General features: G+C 47.2%; 1 protein-coding gene across 2 annotated transcripts in view; it reads right to left on the bottom strand.

Moving 5' to 3' along the window:
• Positions 1-346: 346 nt before the first annotated feature.
• Positions 347-21,248, bottom strand: part of TGM5 (transglutaminase 5) — a 35,400-nt gene continuing 14,498 nt past the window's right edge. For both annotated transcript variants that reach the window (XM_055276938.2, XM_055276939.2), the window contains 8 exons: positions 20,577-20,754; positions 8,599-8,737; positions 6,908-7,011; positions 6,562-6,801; positions 3,217-3,585; positions 2,524-2,684; positions 1,311-1,444; positions 347-1,095 (listed from right to left, as the gene is read on the bottom strand). In XM_055276938.2, coding sequence (XP_055132913.1) covers positions 942-1,095; positions 1,311-1,444; positions 2,524-2,684; positions 3,217-3,585; positions 6,562-6,801; positions 6,908-7,011; positions 8,599-8,737; positions 20,577-20,754 — 1,479 coding nt within the window. In that variant the 3' untranslated portion in view covers positions 347-941. The remainder of the gene's footprint in view (positions 1,096-1,310; positions 1,445-2,523; positions 2,685-3,216; positions 3,586-6,561; positions 6,802-6,907; positions 7,012-8,598; positions 8,738-20,576; positions 20,755-21,248) is intronic.

The raw sequence follows: 21,248 nt of genomic DNA, 5'->3' as shown, positions 1-21,248 counted from the left end.
GAAAGGTCTCCCAGACTTTTTTTCCCACCAAGACACAAAGATGGTAGGTAGTATGTAGAAACACCTGTGAGTTTTTGTTTTTTCTAGCTGGATCATGGCTGATACACCACCTGTGAGTATCTCACTTATTTGTTGACATGTTCATTGTCTATCTCCCCTGCCTCCACTAGAAATGTAAGCTCCATGAGGGCAGGGACTTTGCTTTGTTTACTTTGTACCCCTACACTCAGAACCACTTCTGGCATATGCTAGGCACTCAATAAATACTTTTTTGAATGAATGAATAGGAGACTGCAGCATCCAAGGAACAGATAGGAAAGTGATGACTACATGAGGCAAAGGAGAGCAAGGTCTGAAGTTTATTCATACTAGGGAATTAGCTTTTGCAACAACAAAACAACAGTGAGCTGTTCAGCCTGTCTTTTTCTTTCCTGGATATCTGGGGCTGGGGGCAGTTAAGTCATGGCCAAGTCCTGCCAGTATCCTCTGACCTCTGTGCCAAGTCACACTTCTGGATAGGAGACTGTGGAATCCTGGAATCTCTGGATGGGACACAGCGGAATCCCTGGGCCCTGAAAAGAGTCCAGGGGAGCTGTGCAAATGGTCCAGGGAAATATCCATCCATAGACATTTCCTACCTGTTCTCTGGATGCTGGAGTCTCCTCTTCATTCATTCAAAAAATATTTATTGAGTGCCTAGCATATGCCAGAAATGGTTCTGAGTATAGGGGTACAAAGTAAACAAAGCAGTCTTTGCTCTCATGGAGCTTACATTTCTAGTGGAGTCAGGGGAGACAGAAAATGAACATGTCTTCCCCTCTGTGGCTCTTGCTGGAGCCCTGTGAAGCCTCTGTTGTGGTGGGGAATGGCGCAGCTTGCATTTGAACTTGCTCCTTTTCCTGAAGCTTGAAATTCACATGTCTGGCGCATTGTTCCAGAATTTATAATGCAAAGTCTACATAAACATTCCTGTAACCCTTAATGTCCTTAAACTTGTTGCTTCTCATATTAGCTTGGATCTGCCTTTGTCCACTCTTGAAGGGGACGGTCTCCAGAATGATGCTCGCTCGGTGTTGGGGTTTGAGGACTCCAAGGCTGCAACAGAGAATGGAGCATGTCAGAAAACCAAAAGCATGATAATGACCCCGGAGCCCTTGTCTACCCAGCTTCCTGAGTGGGAGGGAGTGCTTCCACTTTCCCTTCCCCGGTGTTGTGAAGTCTGGCTCAGGAACCCATGTCCAGGGAGAAGGATAGTGCTAATCTCAGGGGGGATAAAATAGAAGAGAAGGCTGAGCACTTGCAGCACTTACAAGACTTTCTGCTGTTTCTTGAAGAGGCCACTTCCTTCCACGGTCAGCACACAGTCCTCAACCTGCTCCCAGAGGGGGTTTGAAAATATCACCTGTATGGAGAGTGGCTGGTTCACAATGGCTGCTCCTAGAACCTAAACAGACCAGGAGGGGAAGGAGAGTTAGTTCTCATTCCCCAACTCACCAGATATTTACGAAGGGCACTGTTCTGTAAGGTGGCAGGATATGCCACCCCCAAATATGCCACTTTGGCATAAGAATTCTTTGAGCCGAAGACAATTGAGAAGAAGCAGATATAAGAAAAGCTCTCTGGTTTCCCTTTATTTGCCTAAAAGCAGGATATAAATTTACAAAGGTGTCCCCCCTCCCCTCTCTACCAGGAAGGACAAAGGCTGATGACCAGAGATGACTTCAGACCTTTATGAGCCTGGAGAGGGCACCAGAGGAATCTACACAACAAACTTTCTAAGTTTTATCCACCATGAGTTTCCCATGTATTTGCCTTCCCAAAATTCGCCAGCCCTTAAACTCAAGGTCCTTTCCCTTTCTCTTGTCACTTCTCTAAAAACATATTGCTTCTTTGCTAAGATGCCATAAAAGCCCAAGTTCTAGCCAAACCTTCATGTTTCCCCACTGGAGGGGGCTCCATGGGCTTACTTAACAGGGTCTAGGAGGCTAGTTGGCCTTGGGGAGACAGCACAGGAAGGAAGGGAGCCCTGGAAATCTTCCCACTTGGAAGACCACAGAATGTCAGAGCAGGAGGGGTCCTCAGAGGCCATCTAGCCTAATCCCCTCTCTGACAGTTCAAGAAACAGAGGCCCAAGGCCTTGTCCGAGGATGCACAGCCAAAAAATGGCAAATCAAGTCTGAACTGACTTTCAGACAGGGTTCTCCCCTGACCAGAGACCCTTCCCTCTGTGCTCACTTTCCTTATGTTGACCCATGGGGAAGGCCAACAGCAGGAGTGGCACAAGAGGGGGTCTCTCCTGTTGTCCGTGGCACCTGCTCAAGGACCCATCCATGGGGCCTCTAGTGAGTGGTGCAAGAGGATGAAGACCTCTTAGACAAACTTCTCCTTCCTGGAGCACCAGAAGAGACAAAGAAAGGAGGGGATGCTCTCCTAAGTAGGCCCAGGCTGCCTTCTCACAGGGCTTCACCCCCTCCCCACCGGATCCAAGGGGCCCCACAAGCCATTAGCAGGACTCCTGCCTACATTAATCGTGATGCTCGGATAAGATAAGGTGATGATCTTGTTCACCAGGATTTTCTCAGGACTGCTTTTCTCTTCACCCAAGGCACTGATGCGGATCAGCTTGTCTGTTGACAGGTACTGGCTGTACTGGGAATAGGAGATTTTGCAGGGGTAGGTCTTTGCTAAAGAAAGAACACAATGATGGGGTGAGAGTAGCTGAGAAAATCAGCCAGACCTGGGTTGGACCTGGGGTCTGTCTTCCACAGAGAAGAGAAAGTCAACAAGTACCAAGTCCTGGGGAAGCAGGTGGCAGCTTTTCAGATGAGGAAATGAGCTGAAAAGAGCCAAAATGGCTGCCCAAGGCCATTCTGCTAGGAAATGGGAGAGCTGAGGCTCCAACCAAGGTCTCAGAGACTCTAAATCTCAGGTTTTTCCTGCAAAACCAGCTACTTTTGTTGTGGTAGGAAAGGAGGAAGAAGAGAAAGGAGGGAGAGAGGAGATACAAGGAAGGAAGGAAGGGAGGGAGGGAAGGAAGGAAGGGAAGGAGGGAGGGAGGGAGGGGGAAGGAGAAGAGGGAAGGAGGGGAATCATGCCAGATTGGATAGTAGGAATAACAGTGTCTCAGGGGTCTGCCCCCAGAACCCTGTTGGCTGGCTTGACCCCACTGACATTGCCAAAACCAACTCTGTGTACACAAACTGTGCACATGCGTACCTTCTTTAGGAGAGAGTGTGATGAACACTACGTCCTGCCAGAATGGGGACAGGGGGCTGCCATCGTGCAGCAGAGACTGGGCACTCAGGTTCACTTTGAGGTCCTTGAACTGGGAGGACATGTTGAGGGCCAGCAGGACAAAGCATATATCCTGGCCCATGTTGGGTGGGTCGAGCAGCTTGAATTTCAGGGAGACTTGCACCACATCGCTGGGTGGAAGGGAAGGTGTGTGCAGGCTCCGAGGGCTGTCCCTGCTCAGTGGTGTGGGCCTGGAAGGTTGCAACTCTGCTCCTCTTTGGGGGCCATGGAATCTTCTAGCCTTCAGCTTCTGCAGAGCCTTCAGAAACACCTGCCTCTCCTGGAGGGATCCTGAAGTGGGGAAGAGCACAGCACCAGCTGTGAGCCAGGCTGACCGGGGTAGACTGAGGCTGAGCACCATCCCCCACCCAATATCCACCAACAACTTCAGGCCTTCACTCCCAGTAACAAGCACTCCCTCCACTCCTCATGTGCTTTCCCAGGCAGGCTCTGCTGGCCACTTCACACCCTTCCTCCTGTATCAACCACAAGCAAGGTGTATTACCATTAGCATTCTTCTTATTCTTCCATACACAGATAAAGAAAAGGAGGCTAACGGAAGTCATGTCACCTGCCCAAGTCACACAACTAGTAAGGAGCAGATCCCAGGTGGGAAGCAAACCTGCCCAACTCTAAAACCTGTGCATGTGACCACTCAACTCTATCCTGATGTCCTCAAGGGAAAGACAAAGGCCCACAAATGCAGAGAAATAAACATCTTAAAGACAGCAGGGCATGGTGTGATGTTCTGTTCCAGAGCCAGATTATTGGTCAGGGATAGACTAATTCCTGGAAACTGAGGGAAAGGAGAAGCACAGTAAATAAGTAAATACAGATGAGAGGAGGTCTAGGCGCGCAGAGTTCCCAGAGTGGCCCCAGCTTCCCTGCTGTATCCTGGGGGTCCCTGTGGGCCGCATGTGCAGGAATACTTGCCCACGCCTCATAATTCCAGAAGCTGCCTTTGTTGAGTACTTACTCTCCCCAGGGACCAGCTCTACCCCCTTCAATGCATTTGCCACAACATCCTGAGGCAGAGGCCACTTTTATCCCCTTGCTCTGGGGTTCATTCTAAGGCCAGTTCCAGACAAAAGAGAATCTGGAGACATTTGCTTCAGTAAAAGCGGCCCACAGGCTGAGGGCAGTGGCTCACACCTGTAATCCCACCACTTTGGGAGGCCAAGGAGGGTGGATCACTTGAGGTCCGGAGTTCGAGACCAGTCTGACCAACATGGTGAAACCCTGTTTCTACTAAAAATACAAAAAATTTAGCCAGGCATAGTGGCAGGCACCGATAATCCCAGCTACTTGGGAGGCTGAGATGGGAGAATTGCTTGAACCCAGGAAGCAGAGGTTGCAGTGAGCCAAGATCACGCTGTTGCCCTCCAGCGTGGGTGACAGAGCAAGACTCTGTCTCAAAAAAAAAAAAAAAAAAAAAAGAGTGGGCCCAGAAAGATGGGAATCTGATTTAGCGCATCTGCGGTCTGTGCAACCCCAGACCCTGTCAGGCTGGGTGGGAGAAGACCGAATACTGCTGACCTGAGGAGCACCTAAGCAGGACGCTCAGGCCCACCGGGGTATGGCTCCAATCCCCTGAGTCCACAGGGGACTCCGTGGGCCTCTCTAGCAAATGCCGTCAAAGCCCCGCCCATATTCCCTTGGTACTTGCCATTTCAGTGTCCACAGGCCCTACTTTTCAAATTGCAGCCCCTGCAACTCTCTGAGATTTTCTCTGCTGCCAGAGCAGACTCAGCTCATGCATGGGGCAGGCCAGAAGTGCTAGAGAATTTACATCCCCCAGGAACAGCCCTCAATTCATGACCAACAGGAGTTGATGGATAAACACCCCAGTCCCTGTGCCTCTCTGGTGCGATAAATCTGCAGTGTTGTTCTACGCTTCACACCGAATCAGTGATAGGGTTGCCAGATTTAGCAAACAAAAATACAAGGCAATTTAATTTGAATTTCAAATAAACAACAAATAATTTGGGACATCCTTTTTTTTTTTTTTTTTTAGAAATGAGGTCTCACTCTATTGCCTAGGCTGGAGTGCAGTGTTGCCATCATAGCTCACTGCAGCCTCAAATTCTGAGGCTAAAGTGATCCTCCCATCTCAGCCTCCCAAAGTGTTGGGATTGCAGGTGTGAGCTTACAGCTCCTGGCCTGGGACAAATTTACGCTAAAGCATTACTTGTGCTTTATTTTCTCTGGCAACCCCACTTCCAGAGCTCCTGGCCAGCTGTCACTGTGCTAACAGGCTTGAAAATGTACTCTTACATCCACTTCCTTCCCTTCCCTGTCTCCCTCACTCTGCTCCAGGATTTCCAGGATAGCCTCAAAAATAAACCGCTTGTATTTGAATGCTTGCCTCAGGATCCATTTCTCAGGCAGCCCAGCCAAGATGAGGCCAGAGGCCCCAGGGAGTGGGTGGTGATGGCACTGCTGGGCTGTGTTCAACACTCGCCCCCTACTTCGAATCCCCTTCCCAGGTGGGGAATTCTGGAGCCTCCCTGCGCCTGTACCCGAGGCCCACGTAGATGAACCACAGACAGCCACCCACTCACCAGCACTCCCAGCAACTGCTCAGCCCTCCCCACCACCCTTCAGCAACCCTGCCTTGCGCCTGCTCAGATCCTCCCCAGCCAGATCCCAGCTCTGGCCCTCACCCTGCCTCTGGCCCTCATGGACTGGATATTTTTGCCTGGCTCCCTGGTAATTGAACCTAGTGGCTGGTGCTTCTCAATGTCCAGGCATTCATCTATACCTGACTAACGCAGCCTCCCCTGTGGCCCTGCTGCCAGGGCTGTCACCTCAGAGTCAGCCTCTGGCCCTGCCGGTCCCACAGGGAGGAGGGGTGGGAGTGAACATCTGGGCTCACTTCAGCCTGTCCTCCAAAGACTCAATGAAACACAGTGAATTAAATAATACCCTAAATAAAATAAATGAATGGCAGAGTGTTTACTAAATTCCCTGCCGTCTTCAATGGGAGGCTGATTTTAGGGGGAAGCAGGGGTGAAGGATGCATATTCTGTTTGGGCTCCACGGTCCATGTCAGCACCTTGTGGCGGGAGCTCGCTGGCCTGCAGGATGTGGGGTGAGGGTGTCATGAAGAAGTGAGGCCATGAGGCCACCCCAAACGGGGCCTCAAAACTGAACGGCTGAGGAGACAGTGGGGCTGGGTTCTGCCTCGCAGATGCTCTCTGGCTCCCTGGGGTAGGGGAAGGTTCCTGCAGGGCTGGGGCTCTGAGTAGGGCTGGCTTACTTACTTACCTTCTTCATACTTGTAGTTCTCTGTGATGTCATCCCGCTCGTCACTCTGGATGCTCTTTGTGCTGATAAAATTGCCAACAGAACTCGTGTCCTGGTGAAGTTTCTGCTCCTTCCCTCCCTGGACGAGCCAGGACATGCAGTCAGCATTCACCATCGAAAACACAAAGGGCGTGTCATAATTCAGGTCCACTTCTCCTTCTTTGATGGCTCTGACAGAGGCAGGGCCACAGCAGTAGACTCCTGAAGAAGAACAGGGGGGCCTCGGTGGGCTGTTTGTTGCAGGGCTGGGCAGGGGTGGGGTGCTTTCCGTAGGAGCGGGGCCTGCCTTTCTTCTGGAGAGCCTCACCATTGCTCATCTCCTGAGGTGTGGCATCCAGCACCTGCCAGCCTCCATATCCAGGGGGCAGATCCTTCCGGGCCATCCAGCACTCATTCCAGACATGGAAGTTCCTGTGTCGAACAGAGCCAAGGGAGACGTTGTACTGCTTGGTCTTTCTAGAACAAGGCAAGGGAGGGATGAGCAAATGAACTGTTGGATAGAAAGACAGACTTAGCACACACAGGGCTTAAAACCTCTGTGGATAGCCAGGCACGATGGCTCATGCCAGTAATCTTAGTACTTTGGGAGTCTGAGGTGAGAGGATTGCTTGAGCTCAGGAGTTCAAGATTAACCTGGGCAAAAAAAGGAAGACCTTGTCTCAAAAAAAAAAAAATTAACTAGGCATCATGGCGTATGCCTATAGTCCCAGCTACTTGGGAGGCTGAGGTGGAGGATCACTTGAGCCTGGGAGATCAAGGCTTGACCTTGATCAGACCACCGTGCTCCAGCCTGGTCAGCAAAGCCAGGCCCTGTCTCAAAAAAATAATTAGTGACAGGTCTTCCTCTCGTGGACCTCTGTCTGCCTCCCAGAAAAGAGTTTCCCTCTGCGGACTCAGCTTGTGAACAGAAAGTGAAGGCTTCCAGAGTCCACTGAAGTTAAAAATCCTTCACTGTCTCATGAAACAGTCTTTGTGGCCCCTTTGTGTGTGTTGCTGACTCACAGAGGCACTCATGGTCTTTGTATTCGGAGGTAAGGCCGTCCTGTGGTCAGAACTGTTGGGACTCAGGAAACAATACCCCAAAATGAAGGTCTCAGAAGCAGAAGTGTTTTTTTGGACCTTTTCCTGTCTTCCTCTCTCTCAGTCTTATTTACCCCCATGGCTAGCCATAGAAATTAAAATCCCTCCTCCCCAAGGTAGGAAGGTCATGGAAACCAGAACCTCTTTTCCCCAAAGGCAGTCTTAAAACCTAAAAATATTATCCTAGCTTTCCTTCTGCCTTTTTGTATAAAAACTGGCCATAAAAAATTTATCTGACCTACCTTGTTTGACTGTAGGTCAAAAGACCCTCATTCTAGAGAGGGTTCTGCCCCATATTGGGAAGGAAGGAACTCATGCTCAGAGAGGCAAAGCAGAATGTAGACAGACAGGGCTGGGTTTCCCCACTCAGTCTATTAGCATTAGGTCATACCATTTGTCTAAGCATATTTCTATGTGGCTGTCCATACTCTGTTAGACTAAGCATAAAAATGGACAATTTCCCCTGTATCTTTGGGTCTTCATTCTGAAGGCTCCTGTGTGTACGTTAATTAATGTGTATGCCTTTTCTCCTATTGATCTGATTTTGTGAGTTGATTTTTTTTTTTTTTTTTTTTTTTTAACAAACCTTCAAAGGGCAGTGGGGAAATTTTCTCCAGGCCCCATAGAGCCCAGAGGTTCTGTGATGGAGGTGACAAAGATGAAAACCTCAACCCAGGGCAGAATGCTCTTATGATGTGAGACTTCTAAACCCCAAATGGGCTTTGTTCAGCTGTCTCCCAGCTGAAGATTGGCAAGAGGTGTGGGGGCAGCCTTGGCGGGGGGGCAGGTGGGGGGCTGAGGGGGTGTGGAGGAAGTGAAGGGGAGGGAGCAGGCTCATGGACATCGTCCTGTCCTTCCTGCCATGGGGCTTGGCTCTGATGTGTGGCCCTAGAAATAGGTTGAGAGATTGTTTCTCACCAGATAGTATCTTTCTTCTTATTCCCCAAAATCCTGCCTGTGTTGTCATAATACTCATCTATGATCAGGTTTCCATCTGTATCGTGGCCAGAGTCGAAGTTGGTGATCACACGGGTGGGGATCCCCAGACACCTCATCACTGCAAAAAGGGCAGAAAAAAATCACCTGTGAGCTGTGGATTCTGGACCCGTGTATTCCTGGACTTTGGGGCCTGGACCTAGGGAAATCTTCCATTTGCCATCTGCAGGAACATGCTGGAGCTGTCTGGAACACTGGAATAGTGATATTTCCAACTTCCTTCCCCACTTCTGGAGCTCATGGGAGAGATTCTATGCAAAGGTCAGGATGCTGACTGCTCAGACAAGCACTGCCCGAGCCAGTAAAGTCTAGCAAGCTGTGAGCTCTGCTTACGCCAGGAGGGTGGGACTGGCAAGCCTCTCCTTTGGCAAACTCAGAGGCCTGACTCAACTGCATTTCTCTTCTGGCCCTAAATCTCCATCTTCAAGCCAAAGCTGGAATTCCATTCCTTTCTGTGGTTAGGATTATTGCTTGAGACCATCAGATTCTCAAGCAAAACATTCTGTGGCTTGGATTCCCCCTTTTCCCTGGGTATATGATCTTGGAAGCCTCTCTAGGAAAGCTTCACAGATCAAGCCAGAAGGAAAGAAAACCAGGTAACAAGAGCTTAGAAAAGTGAGAGTTTCTACCTGGTAGAGAAATTCTTGAAAGAAGGCAGAGTGTTGTCTTTATTCCTGGGGGCTATGCATTCTGTTTGCCAGCCAACTTCCTTTCTTTATCCTCTGCTGTGTTTCCATTCTGTGCTTTTTATTTTTTATTTTTTTTGAAGTCAAAAAAATCACACTCCAGCCCTTGTCCCCCAGGGCTGGAGTGCGATTGACGCAATCTCGGCTCACTGCAACCTCCTCCTCCCGGGTTCAAGCGATTCTCCTGCCTCAGCCCCCTGAGTAGCTGGGATTACAGGCGCACACCACCACACCCGGCTAATTTTTTTTGTATTTTTAGTAGAGACGGGGTTTCACCATGTTGGCCAGGCTGGTCTCGAACTCCTGACCTCAAGTGATCCGCCTGCCTCGGCCTCCCAAAGTGCTGGGATTACAGGCGTGAGCCACTGCGCCCGGCCTCTGTGCTCTTTTAAGTACAGGAAAATCCGACCATGAAATGCTCTGGGGATCCCTGTCCCTTCATGTCCAGCAATGACAGTCCACTCAATTTAATACTGTCAATAATAGTATCTACCAGCTGGGCATAGTGCTAAATGCTTCACACATAGTATCCTCAAGACAACTCTATATGATGGCTACTACTATTATCTCCATTTTGAAGACAAAGAATCAGCGGCTAAGAAAGTTTGCTACCTTGACCAAGGTCACACAGCTAGTAAGAGGCAGAGCTACCACTAAAATCCTGGTTTCACTGCTAAGTTTGCAGTCAATACCGAGTCCAGCTCTTGGTAGTATGCATACAGTTCAGCATCTTAGTGTTTTTACCTAATTTTACATCCTAAGCATTTTCCTATATTATCGAATATTTGCCAAAAGCAAGATTTTAGTGGTGATTATTTTGAAACATTTAGTTGGTTTTCAATTTTCCCCCTGTTGTAAATACTGTGATAAATACCTTTGTAGATCAATTTCCCCCCTCCCCTGGGACATATTCTAAGGGGTAAAATGACTGAGTCAAAAATATGGTTATTTGTAAGGGTTCTTCACACACACTACTGTCATTTCTTAAACGTTTATAATTTTTAGTTCAAACATTTAATTGCGCATAGATTTTAGCTCACCCTCTTCTTATTCTGCACTTTGACACAGAGCCTCTCCAGGCCAGGGTGGGGACAGGCCTCTGGATGTGACCAGAAAAGGGAGGGGAGAAGCCCAAAGGGAGGCTTGAGCTCGCGTGGCAGGTTCTGAACAGGGCTGAAGAACTAGGGCAGGTGGTGGGTAGAGCTGACAAGTGGGTTGTAGGTGGAGGTGACACAGGACAGCTGCAGAGGTAAGGCTGAAGGTTGAAAAGCTGTCACTGAAGGACCCTGAGACAGCAGTGAGGCAAGAGAGCAGCATTGCAGGGGCACATTTATGCTAAAAGTACAGTCAGGAGGGTGGATGACACTCACAGTGACAAGAAAATGTGCCAAGGAGGAGGGCAGGGAGGGAGAGCAGGGGGCAAGCCTCCCCCTGCCCTTCACCCGGATGGGTGAGTTCATGAGTGGCCACCTGAAGTGTCAATAGTGGTGTCAACTCCTGCTAAACATGACTTGATGGGCACTTTCCCACCCTAACACAGGTAACTGGTCCTGAAGCACTTTGAAGTTCTCCATTAACCAGAGTATGAGGCTTGTAATGAATTGTTTACGAGTCTGTCTTCCTGAGGGCAGGGATTGTGTGTTATTCATCTTTATCATTACTCAGCTATTAACAATACAGGGCAAGGCCCATTTTGCATCTTGTTGCATCTTTGCTGGATGGATGGATGAGTGGTGTCTTGTGAATATTTTGCCTGTTCTGGTGATGTCTGAGTTCAACACACCACTATCCTAATGGTTGTGTGATATGCTTTGGGTACCAAGCTCAACTGTCCATACAGCATAAGCTTTAAGTGGTGATGGATTTGCACTGATCCAGTCTCACCCTTTGTTCATCATGGCTTGTGAGAGGACTTGGATGGGGAGCAGATTGTCACAGTAGAACAGAATGAAGTTACAGAGGGGTAAGAATGGTTTCTTACACAGGGGGTGAAGCCAAGTCATCAGCTTCAAGGCACTCAGATCTGTGCAGCAGAAGTCATGCACACACATGTTTCCAGGGGCCTTGCTCCCTCTGTCCTTCTGGTTCTGTCCTCCCACAAAGAGCTCATCCCGACTATGGCTTTCTCTCCCACTTCTGTGCCCAGGACTCTTGAATTTGAATCTTGAGCCTGTCTAGAGACCTTGCTGTCACTGAACACATCCCTCATTGAGCTTACTGTCTTCCAGCCTTCTCAGTCTTCCTTTCTAGTCAAGGACATCATCATCATCATAGGTCCCAGGCATGGTGCCAAGCACTGCACGAGGATTATCTCCCTTAGTCCTCTTCATACCCATATGATTATCCCAACTTTAAAGATGAGACACCTGAAGTTTAGAGAGGTAACGTCACAGGGCAGAAAGAGAAAAGCCAGGGCAGGACATAAACCCACGTTTCTCTGATCTCAAAGCCTCTCATGCTTTTAACTGCAGGCCACAACACTGCAACTCCACTGGACATCCCAGCCACACCTCAGTCTCAATGCACCTTCCTCTGTGAAGTTTTCACCAATGACTCCACACTGCACTCATCCCTTCTCGTGCTCTCACATAACCCTGATCGCCTGTGTCACAGATTTCAGCACTGGATTCGGCTCTCTGTAATTTAATGTGTCTGTCTTACCTTGTCTGCCAAATTACAAATCCCCCTACAGTTGAGCTCATATAAGACTTTTCTTGCATTTCTACATTCCTAGTACAAGGCTGGGCACAGAGTAGGTGCTCATTATATTCCCGTTAAAGTGAGGCACCTTTTACCTGTTTCTGCAGACTCTCAGTCCTGATGACTCACAATTTGACATGAGATTTAGGTGACCTGTCACTGATGATTTTGTGGGATATGAATCCCTCGTGAAAGAGAAACCCATGTGTGGCATCTGTGCTTATGGACATGCATACACTACATGCACTTATGCAGTGACAACTGGGCAAAAGTGAGCGAGATCTCAGAGTTGGGAAGGGACCACAGAGTTATCAAGGTATATCACACTGCATTCTCAGCATCAGTAATTACATTTCTTCATTCAGCCACTTAGTAGTCATTCAGTGGTAAGTGTTGAGACCAGGTAGTCAATTAGATGAAGAGGATACAAAAATGAAAGACATTCCTGCCTTCGAGGAATACAATTTCACTTGATTGGTAGTGGACCATGTCCTAATGGCGTATTAAAATGATGAGTATGGGGCCAGGCACGGTGGTGCAGGCTGGTAATCCCAGCACTTTGGGAGGCCAAGGAGGGAGGATTGCTTGAGCCAGGAGTTCGAGACCAGCCTGGGCGACATAGTGAGACCTCACCTCTACAAAAAATAAAAAATTAGCCTGGTATAGTGGCACATGCCTGTGGCCCCAGCTACTCAGGAGGCTGAGGCAGGAGGATCGCTTGAGCTCAGGAGGTTGAGGCTGCAGTGAGCCATAATGGCGCCACTGCACTCCAGCCTGGGTGCTCCAGCCTGGGTGACAGAGTGAGATCCTGTCTAAAATAAAATAAAATATCTAGTATGTTTCAGGACTAGCTGTAAAGCTCTTTTTGCTCCAATGTGGAACGTGGCCCTAATTTTATAAGAAAATTCAGTGGAAAGTTAGAGTTCAATTTATTGAAATGCGTTCAGTTAGCTTTACTGCCACATTCCCATGGCTTTTATCGAGAAATGTCGCCAAAACTCCAGCTCTTAGAGTCAAAGTAATTGAGTATAAATGTGATGACTTGTATCACCTTTTAATTTCTCCCTGAACGCATTAAGCTTACAAATGATAAATATATCACTTCCTGCTCTTTATCCCATGCCTTTAATCGTCCCTTATAACCAAGATGATCATATTGCTTTGGTCTTTCAGATATGCCATCACTAGATCATATTTGAACTGTTCTCTCTCACCTGTAATGGCAAGGAAATGAAATCTTATTTGTTTCCTTAACAGTACCTTAAGTATGCAAACGTATACCATCTGTTTTCCATGATAATCTCCGGTCTTCTAGCCTGCACTAAGACAAGGCCCTACCAAAATTATTTTTTGATAAGGGGATGGGGGCAATTAAGAACTGAACCCTAGTCATCGAAGTGCAATAACCTGTTACTCAAGAAGTACAAATGAGCACTGTTTACAGAGAAATAGGAAATGGAAACAAGGATATCAACCTTGAAGGAGCAAAGCACAGCATGTAGGACCTGGGTCATGTATTAGATGAAAGTGGTAGCGCAGAAGATGGCACTGGGCAGTTGCCATGGAGCTGTGAGACCTGCTCTGTGGCTCTGTGGCAGATTTGTAAGGGTTATCTGTCCGTGTGTGTGTGTGGGGGGGTCTTAAATGGCAAAAAAGGCCCCTTCACAATGAGCACTACAATCTATTCCCTCCATCCTCACACAAGTCAGTCTCCTGGACCAACAGAGAAAAGACAAAAATTTCAGCTGCTTATATGGGGATGGACAATCAGAAGATTGCTTTAAAAGACCTCTAGTCGAAATGTTTAATATGAATATTTTATATCTAACTTCCAGTTGCAAAATACAGAGAACAGAGGCATAAGAAGACCAACAATACAATGAAGCCCTCGAGTAAGTCTAAAAGGTAGAGTTGTGCAGGACAACTGTCTCAGTGTCTTCAAAAAAGTCATATTGAATTAAAGGATCTCTTTGATATTAAAGGAGACACAGAGGACATTGCAACCAGGTGCAATGTTTGATTCCTAATTAGATCCTGATTTGGACAAACTGACTGTACAGACACAGCCTGTAGGCTCGTCCCCCACCACTTCATGCTAGCGAAGACTGAACCATCTCAGCCAGGCATCAAGGTCAACATCAACAGTGATAAGTCATATTGACAGCAGGTACCCTTGATATTATGTGAACAGGAAGCACTACTTTTGTTGTCTTCCTCCCCAAAATACATACTTCTAGTATGATCATGAGAACAATAACAGACAAATCGCAATTGAGGGACTTCCTAGAGCAGCGTCCAGGCCACAACACAGGCTCGGGAAGCCCAGAAAGAACTCAGCAGTCTTATCGAGTTAACAAGATGAGATCACAATTGAGGGAAGCTAAGATGGCTGAAATCTGCAGGATGGAGTGTATGGAGGGGAGAGAGCTGAACAGAGAGAGTATTCCAGAGATCTGCAGAGGGGTCTTTCAAGTCTTTGGCTGAGTGGTGATCTGTGCAAGCATGGGGCTGAAATTCCAGGAGGCCAGATAAAGCAATAGAGTGGAGAGGCCTTATAATACATAGGGCATTTGATAAGAGTCTTCAGAAGAGGCATGACTTAGTAGTGGGGCTAAATTAAGCTTAGGGTAAAGACTGCTCTGGAGCCATCATAACAAAGCTTAAAAGCAAACCTCAAGGAGTTTGAGACCAGCCTGGCCAACATGGTGAAACCCTGCCTCTACTAAAAGAACAAAAATCAGCTGGGCGTGGTGGTGGGCACCTGTAGTCCCAGCTACTCAGGAGGTTGAGGCAGGAGAATAGCGTGAACCTGGTAGGCAGAGGTTGCAGTGAGCCGAGATTGTGCCGCTGCACTACAGCCTGGGCGAAAAGAGCGAGACTGTCTCAAAAAAAAAAAAAAAAAAAAAGCAAACCTCCAAAAGCTCAAATTAATCTGCAAGGAATTTATTATTGCTGTACCACACAAAGTCCTTTAAAGGAATAAAACAAAATCCAGTTATCAACAGCATAACACAATAAAAAAATGGGCAAGCATGCAAAGAAACAGAAAAATATGACCCATAGCCAGTAGAAAAATTAATCAATAGAACCAGATTCAGAAATGCCAGAGATAATGAAATTAGCACTGAGTGACGAATCATCCATACTCCAAACCTCAGCATCATGTAATATACCCACATAACACACCTGTACAGGTACCCCCGAATCTAAAATAAAAGTTGAAATTATTTTTTAAAAAGCTGACCTCAAAAAAAAAAAGCAGACAAGGACCTCAAAGAGCTATTTTAAATATTATAAATATGCTCAAAATGCCCAAAGGGAGTTATAGAAAAACAAGAACATAATGAGAAGATAAATGGAAGGTAAAAAAAAAAAAAGACTCAGTAGAACTTCTAAAGATGAAAAATACACACTGGTCCAAGTGCAGTGGTGTTTACAACTAATTCATCACAACAAGTTATAGATTTCTTTGTTCCTTTTCCATTCCCACTGCTTCACTTGACTAGCCTTAAAAAATAAATAAAAATAAAACTATATACATACGCATATAAAAGACAAATACAATAGATGAAACCAAAACCATACTGAATAAAATACTGCACAAAGACAATAATATGATTTTTTTGTGAAAACACATCCAACTACAGAGCTACATATTAAACACATTAAAATGTTTCCCTATCATGCAGAGAGGTGAATGGAAGTGGGCTATGAGATAAAAGGGGGAAATTAATTAATTAATTTTAATAAGAAGGGCCTTTTACAAAGAGGTGCCTCAGCAGACCAATTACGGTTAAGTGCCATGAAATGAGGAATATAGTTAACTCTAAACATTCCAAGAAAGAAAGGAAATAAAAGGGAAAAAAAGTGGGAGAGAGGGGAACTGAAGTTTCAGGGATAGCTAGAAACAACTTTTTTATTTATTTTTATTTTTTGAGACAGAGTCTTGCTCTGTCGCCCAGGCTGGAGTGCAGTGGCCTGATCTTGGCTCACTGTAAGCTCACTTCCCAGGTTCACGCCATTCTCCTGCCTCAGCCTCCCAATTAGCTGGGACTACAGGTGCCCACCACCACACCCAGCTAACTTTTTGTATTTTTAGTACAGACGGGGTTTCACCGTGTTAGCCAAGTTGGTCTCGATCTCCGGACCTCGTGATTCCCCTGCCTCAGCCTCCCAAAGTGTTGGGATTACAGGCGTGAGCCACCGCACCCGGCTGAAACAACTTTTGAATAAGACCCAGCCAAACCCCTGGAGCCCAAGAGGCAGAGATTAAAACAGTACCAGACTAATTGTAATAGCTAACATTTAGATAAAACTATGTGCCAGACATCTTTCTATCTACTCTCCATGTATTAGTCAACAACCTTACGAGGGAACATTCCGTACTATCTTATGTCAATGGAAATCAATGGAAAATAAGGCAGGTTTGTGTTTAGTCCAGGGCATTGCACAAAAGAGTTTGAACTGGGATCTAAGAAAAGGCTGGGGTATGCACCAGGGCCTTGGCTGCGGTTCCTTCTTTGAGACTTAAGGGTAAAAACAATGAGAACAAGAGTTATTGTATTGAAATGAAGATGAGATATGTTATAAAGGCCCCTACATAATTGAGTTAGAAAAATCTTAGATAATATCTAGCTCAGGGGTTTTCAAAAAAGTATTAAGCAGAGGGCCCTATATGCAAACCAATAATAAGTGAGGATTTGATGTATAAAAGACATGCAAGTTGGGTTGCTTTAGTTTAAGAGGAGGGCCCAGTCCCAGTCCCAACCAGGCAGCCTCCCATCGCCCACACCTTTTCCCACCTCCCCTTCCCCTTACAGCCCCTGGGACCTTGGACCTTATTTTACAGAAGAGGGATGATGCTGTATACCTGCTTACGGTCACACATTGGTACCTCCCAACCCTCAGCCCAAGTCATTGCTGTCCCCTACCCCACTTCCAACCCCAGGCAGTTATGTACAAGAATAGACCAGGCATATTCCCAGGATGCCTGGCTTCTTCTTAAACAATTTTCTTGAGATATAATTCGCATACCATAAAATTCAGCCTTGTAAAGTGTGCAGTTCAGTGGTTTGTAATACAGTCCCAGGTTGTACAACAATCTCTACTGTCTAACTCCAAAACATTTTCACCTCAAAAGGAAACCTCATTACATTAGCAGTCACTCCCAACTATCCCCTCCTCCCGGTGCTAAGCAACCACACTCTACTTTCTATCTCTACGAATTTGCCTGCTCTGGACATTTCATATGTACGAAATTATACACTAGGTGGCTTTTTCACAGCTGACTTTTGGAGATTTTTCAGGCAACAGAATATCACTGTCCCCTCTGTTCTCTTGCTATTGTGCAAGGCATCCAGGCTACTTCCCAGACCTCAGCCAAGGGCTGAGGGTTCCAATCTTGTCAAAGAGTGAAAGGCCAGAACAAGAAGAGCCTGAGGGCCTAGAACTCTAGGGTGCCTGGCCCCGGGCACAGAAAGGGTAGGCCAGGGAGTTCTCTAAAATTCTCAAGTAACAGGCAACTGAATGGATGCCAAGGACACAGCACATCCCAAAAATTATAACCTCATCTTTGATGCACGCAAAGCCTCCTTTTGTGGTTTTTCTATGGGATGTTGAAGTTAATGTGTCAACATGTTGAAAAGCCACACTGGGAGGCAGGGCCGTAGAGGGGACATGCACGTCTGAGTCAGACCAGAGTCCCTCGGTCACTTTAAGCCTGCTTCCTCATCTGTGAAATGGCTATAATGATATTGACTTTGCAGGTGGTGGTCAGGATTAGTAAAAGTGAAAGTGCCCAGTGTATTCCTGAGGGACTTAACGCTGGATTAATGGCAGCTGCTAGCAATGTTCATGAGGTGGTATGGCCTGATGGTTAGCACATGGCTTGCAGAGCCAGCCAGACTCGGGTATGAGACCGGCTCCGCCACTCAATTTCCTCTTCTGAAAAATGGAGATGATAGGTCCCACCTCATAAGGTCATTTAGGGGATCAGACAAGAGGACCCTAATTGATGCTTCCTGAACACTCACTATAGCCAGGCACTATTCTAAGCACTCTCCAGTATGAAGTCACTCAATCCTTTCAATAATCCTATGAGGTAGGTACCACTACTTTCCCCATCGTACATCTGAGGAAACTGAGGCACAAGTTAAATGACTTTCCCAAGGTTACTGAGCCAATTAATGGTAGTGCTGGTATGCAACCTCACGCATCTTGCCTCCAGAGTCCACAAGCTTCTCCACTACTCTAGGCTGTCAGGGTTTTAGCACAGTGCCTGGCACAAAGGAAGTCCCCAATAAACATTAGTTACTATGGCTATGAAATAATAACATATATATTTTCAAAAAACATGCTTTGGGAACTGAGGTTAAGGAGTTTGACTAAATCTTTAATTTTGACTTTGGTTGAAGACAGAAGCTGGGTCTTACCCATCTTGTATCCAAGAGCTCTTGGAACACAGTGAGTGCCTGGTGTAGAATAAGGACTCAATAAGTATTGCTGGATGAAGGAATGAGTTTTTCAAACTGCTGTATTTCTTAATTTATAACATGGCAGCCCTTTTGGGGAAGGTTGGTGCTGACTGAGCTACAGGGGACTGGGCCACGTTTGACCTACTTTGACCAACCTTTTGTTTTCCAGGCCACTAAAGGGCCATGATTCTCAAAAACATGTTGATTGGTCTACTGTCATTGCATAATCCCCATTCACTGGCTCCACTTCTGTCATCACGCATTTCCAGACAACCACACCCAAACCTGGCTCACTCCTTCTACACACACATACCTGGCCCATTAGACGCTAGGCTTTTCCACACACTGGAAGGTTCCCTCTCTATCTTATACAAGATCTAGTCTCTACCTGTCAGTCTTGTGCCTGCTTCCCGAAGGACTCAGTCCTCTCACTTTACCCAAATCTTCATGACTTGGAGTCTCAAAGCTGTGGAGTTCCTTGTTTCTTATACCTGGGCACTCAACTCATCCAACTCAACTCATCCAACTGAAGAGCTGGCTTTGCAGCTGCAGAGGAGTAAGCTTGGGACTTACTGATCATTCTCAACAACTGTGCAAAGTCACTCTCTCTCAGTGGCAACACCTCCTCGTGCCCTTAGACAGATGCCTGGGGCTCTCTGAGCTTCCTTCAGGGAAGTTGCATTCTTCCAACAGCCCACAGATGGGCCCGGCACATACATGCACACGAAATGCAACAAACTTTGTCACACACGAAATTCTACCCAGAAGGCCTGAGCCCCCAATAAACACCAAGTTATGGGCAGATCTGGCATTCCTGGATTCCCCTAAAGAGTCCTGTGAGTGAAAACCTTGCTTGGCTTCTCTCCCCAGCTTAACACAATAAATAACCTTCTGATTGCCACCCAAATCAGGATGTGCAAGCCAAGAGGCCAAGAGCTGGCCTGGGTGTGGGGCAGGGCGAGGGTGAGGACCCGGAGCAAGCGCTTGGCCCTGGGTGAGGCAGAAGGCCTCCTCCTTTCACCTCCATGTGTGACTCATTTCCAAGTATCACTCCCCTCATGATTTCCTCCTCATCTCCTCCTCTTGTCACCCACAAACCAATTTCCATTTGCCGTCTTTTCCCCATACATATTTTTTAGTTTTTCCTCTACTAATGTAGTATCCATTCCTTATCTGAAAAGCTGACCTCACATTTTCTCCCTTCCCCTAACCCTCTGGCCAGAGTCAGGCTATAAGGCCCTCAACAGCTCCAAATTCAAGGTCATTTCCCTTGGGTTGCCATCTTGCTCTGGCCCCATGGCCCACACCACAGCCCTGACTCACGTTTCCCTTCCATGTACACGTCTTCATTGAGCCCATTCTCTGTGCTCAGAAAGGACACTAATCAGTTTGTAATTTCCTAATTACTCAGCCTCTCATCTCATTTCTATCTTGAACCTAGACAGTTCCCAGCCAAGCTCTTAGGAATATGCTGGTAGGTTGCCTAAGCTTAGAAGAAGCAAGGGTGTCAGGCATCCTGGGACATGTGACTGTCACTTCGGAACCATGGTCTGACATAAGCCCAGATGTGCAGTCTGAGGTCTGTGATGAGACACTTTATTTTTTTATTTATTTTTTGAGATGGAGTCTCACTCTTGTCACCTAGGCTGGAGTGCAGTGGCGTGATCTTGGCTCATTGCAACCTCTGCCCCCCAGGTTCAAGCGATTCTCCTGCCTCAGCCTCCCGAGTAGCTGGTATTACAGGTGCCTGCCACCGTGCCCTGCTAATTTTTGTATTTTTAGTAGAGATGGGGTTTCGCCATCTTGGCCAGGCTGGTCTTGAACTCCTGACCTTGGGATCCACCCGCCTCGGGCTCCCAAAGTGCAGGGATTACAGGTGTGAGCCACTGTGCCCGGCCGAGACATTTCAGAGAGGAAAAGGGCTTCCTTCCAAATGTCCCTTGGTGGGAACTGTGTGGGACTGGGTTGGGAACGGTTCAGAAGGCTCATACATGAGCGGCTATACTTCCAACCTTTTCATGGGGTCCTTTCTACCTCCTACCTGTGCACATGACGGCAGCAAAGACCCAGCACTGCCCGTAGCGCACGGGCTGGCAGCCTGTGGCATACCACTGCTTCAGGATGGCAACGCTGCCCGTCCACTCCGCAGGGTTGGTGCCGTCTGTGTAATTCTCACTCCAGTTTCCATTGAGCACCCCATTGTCATCATTGCTGTTGATCTGAAGAGAAGCCATATAGAGAAGTGTTAAAAACATCAGTTTCCTCAACATGCCATGTGTGGGCTGCCTTGGAAGACCCATAGGCCTGAGAAACAGAGGAGAGACTTTTGACAGCATTTTACTGCTGACTTCCAGACCTGCTGGGGAGGGCTAAGGATGGGGGTTGACTCTTCTGACTTTTGCTCCACTGTGAATTAGTTTATTATTATGTTCCTATCTACCCCTTACCCATGTCCTCCCATCCCCTGCAAAGCTGGAGCTTAACTCTGAGAGCTTTAAAAAACACTTCAGAAAAGAGGAAATTTAGAAACAACAAGACCATTTCCCAAACCGGAGCTACACTCACCCTTTCTCAAAACATGCAATTTGGAATTAATAGAGGTGATGACCCACACCCAGCTATTTCAGAGCTCGGTTGAGAAAACTTGTCACCCACGTTCTGGCGTCAGTCTCACCCAAGATGGCTTTGCCAGAAGGACCCTCTTTCACCCAGG

The sequence above is a fragment of the Symphalangus syndactylus genome, chromosome 5 (genome assembly GCF_028878055.3).
Source record: "Symphalangus syndactylus isolate Jambi chromosome 5, NHGRI_mSymSyn1-v2.1_pri, whole genome shotgun sequence".
Classification (NCBI taxonomy): Eukaryota; Metazoa; Chordata; class Mammalia; order Primates; family Hylobatidae; genus Symphalangus; species Symphalangus syndactylus.
This window is presented reverse-complemented; position numbering and strand designations above follow the sequence as displayed.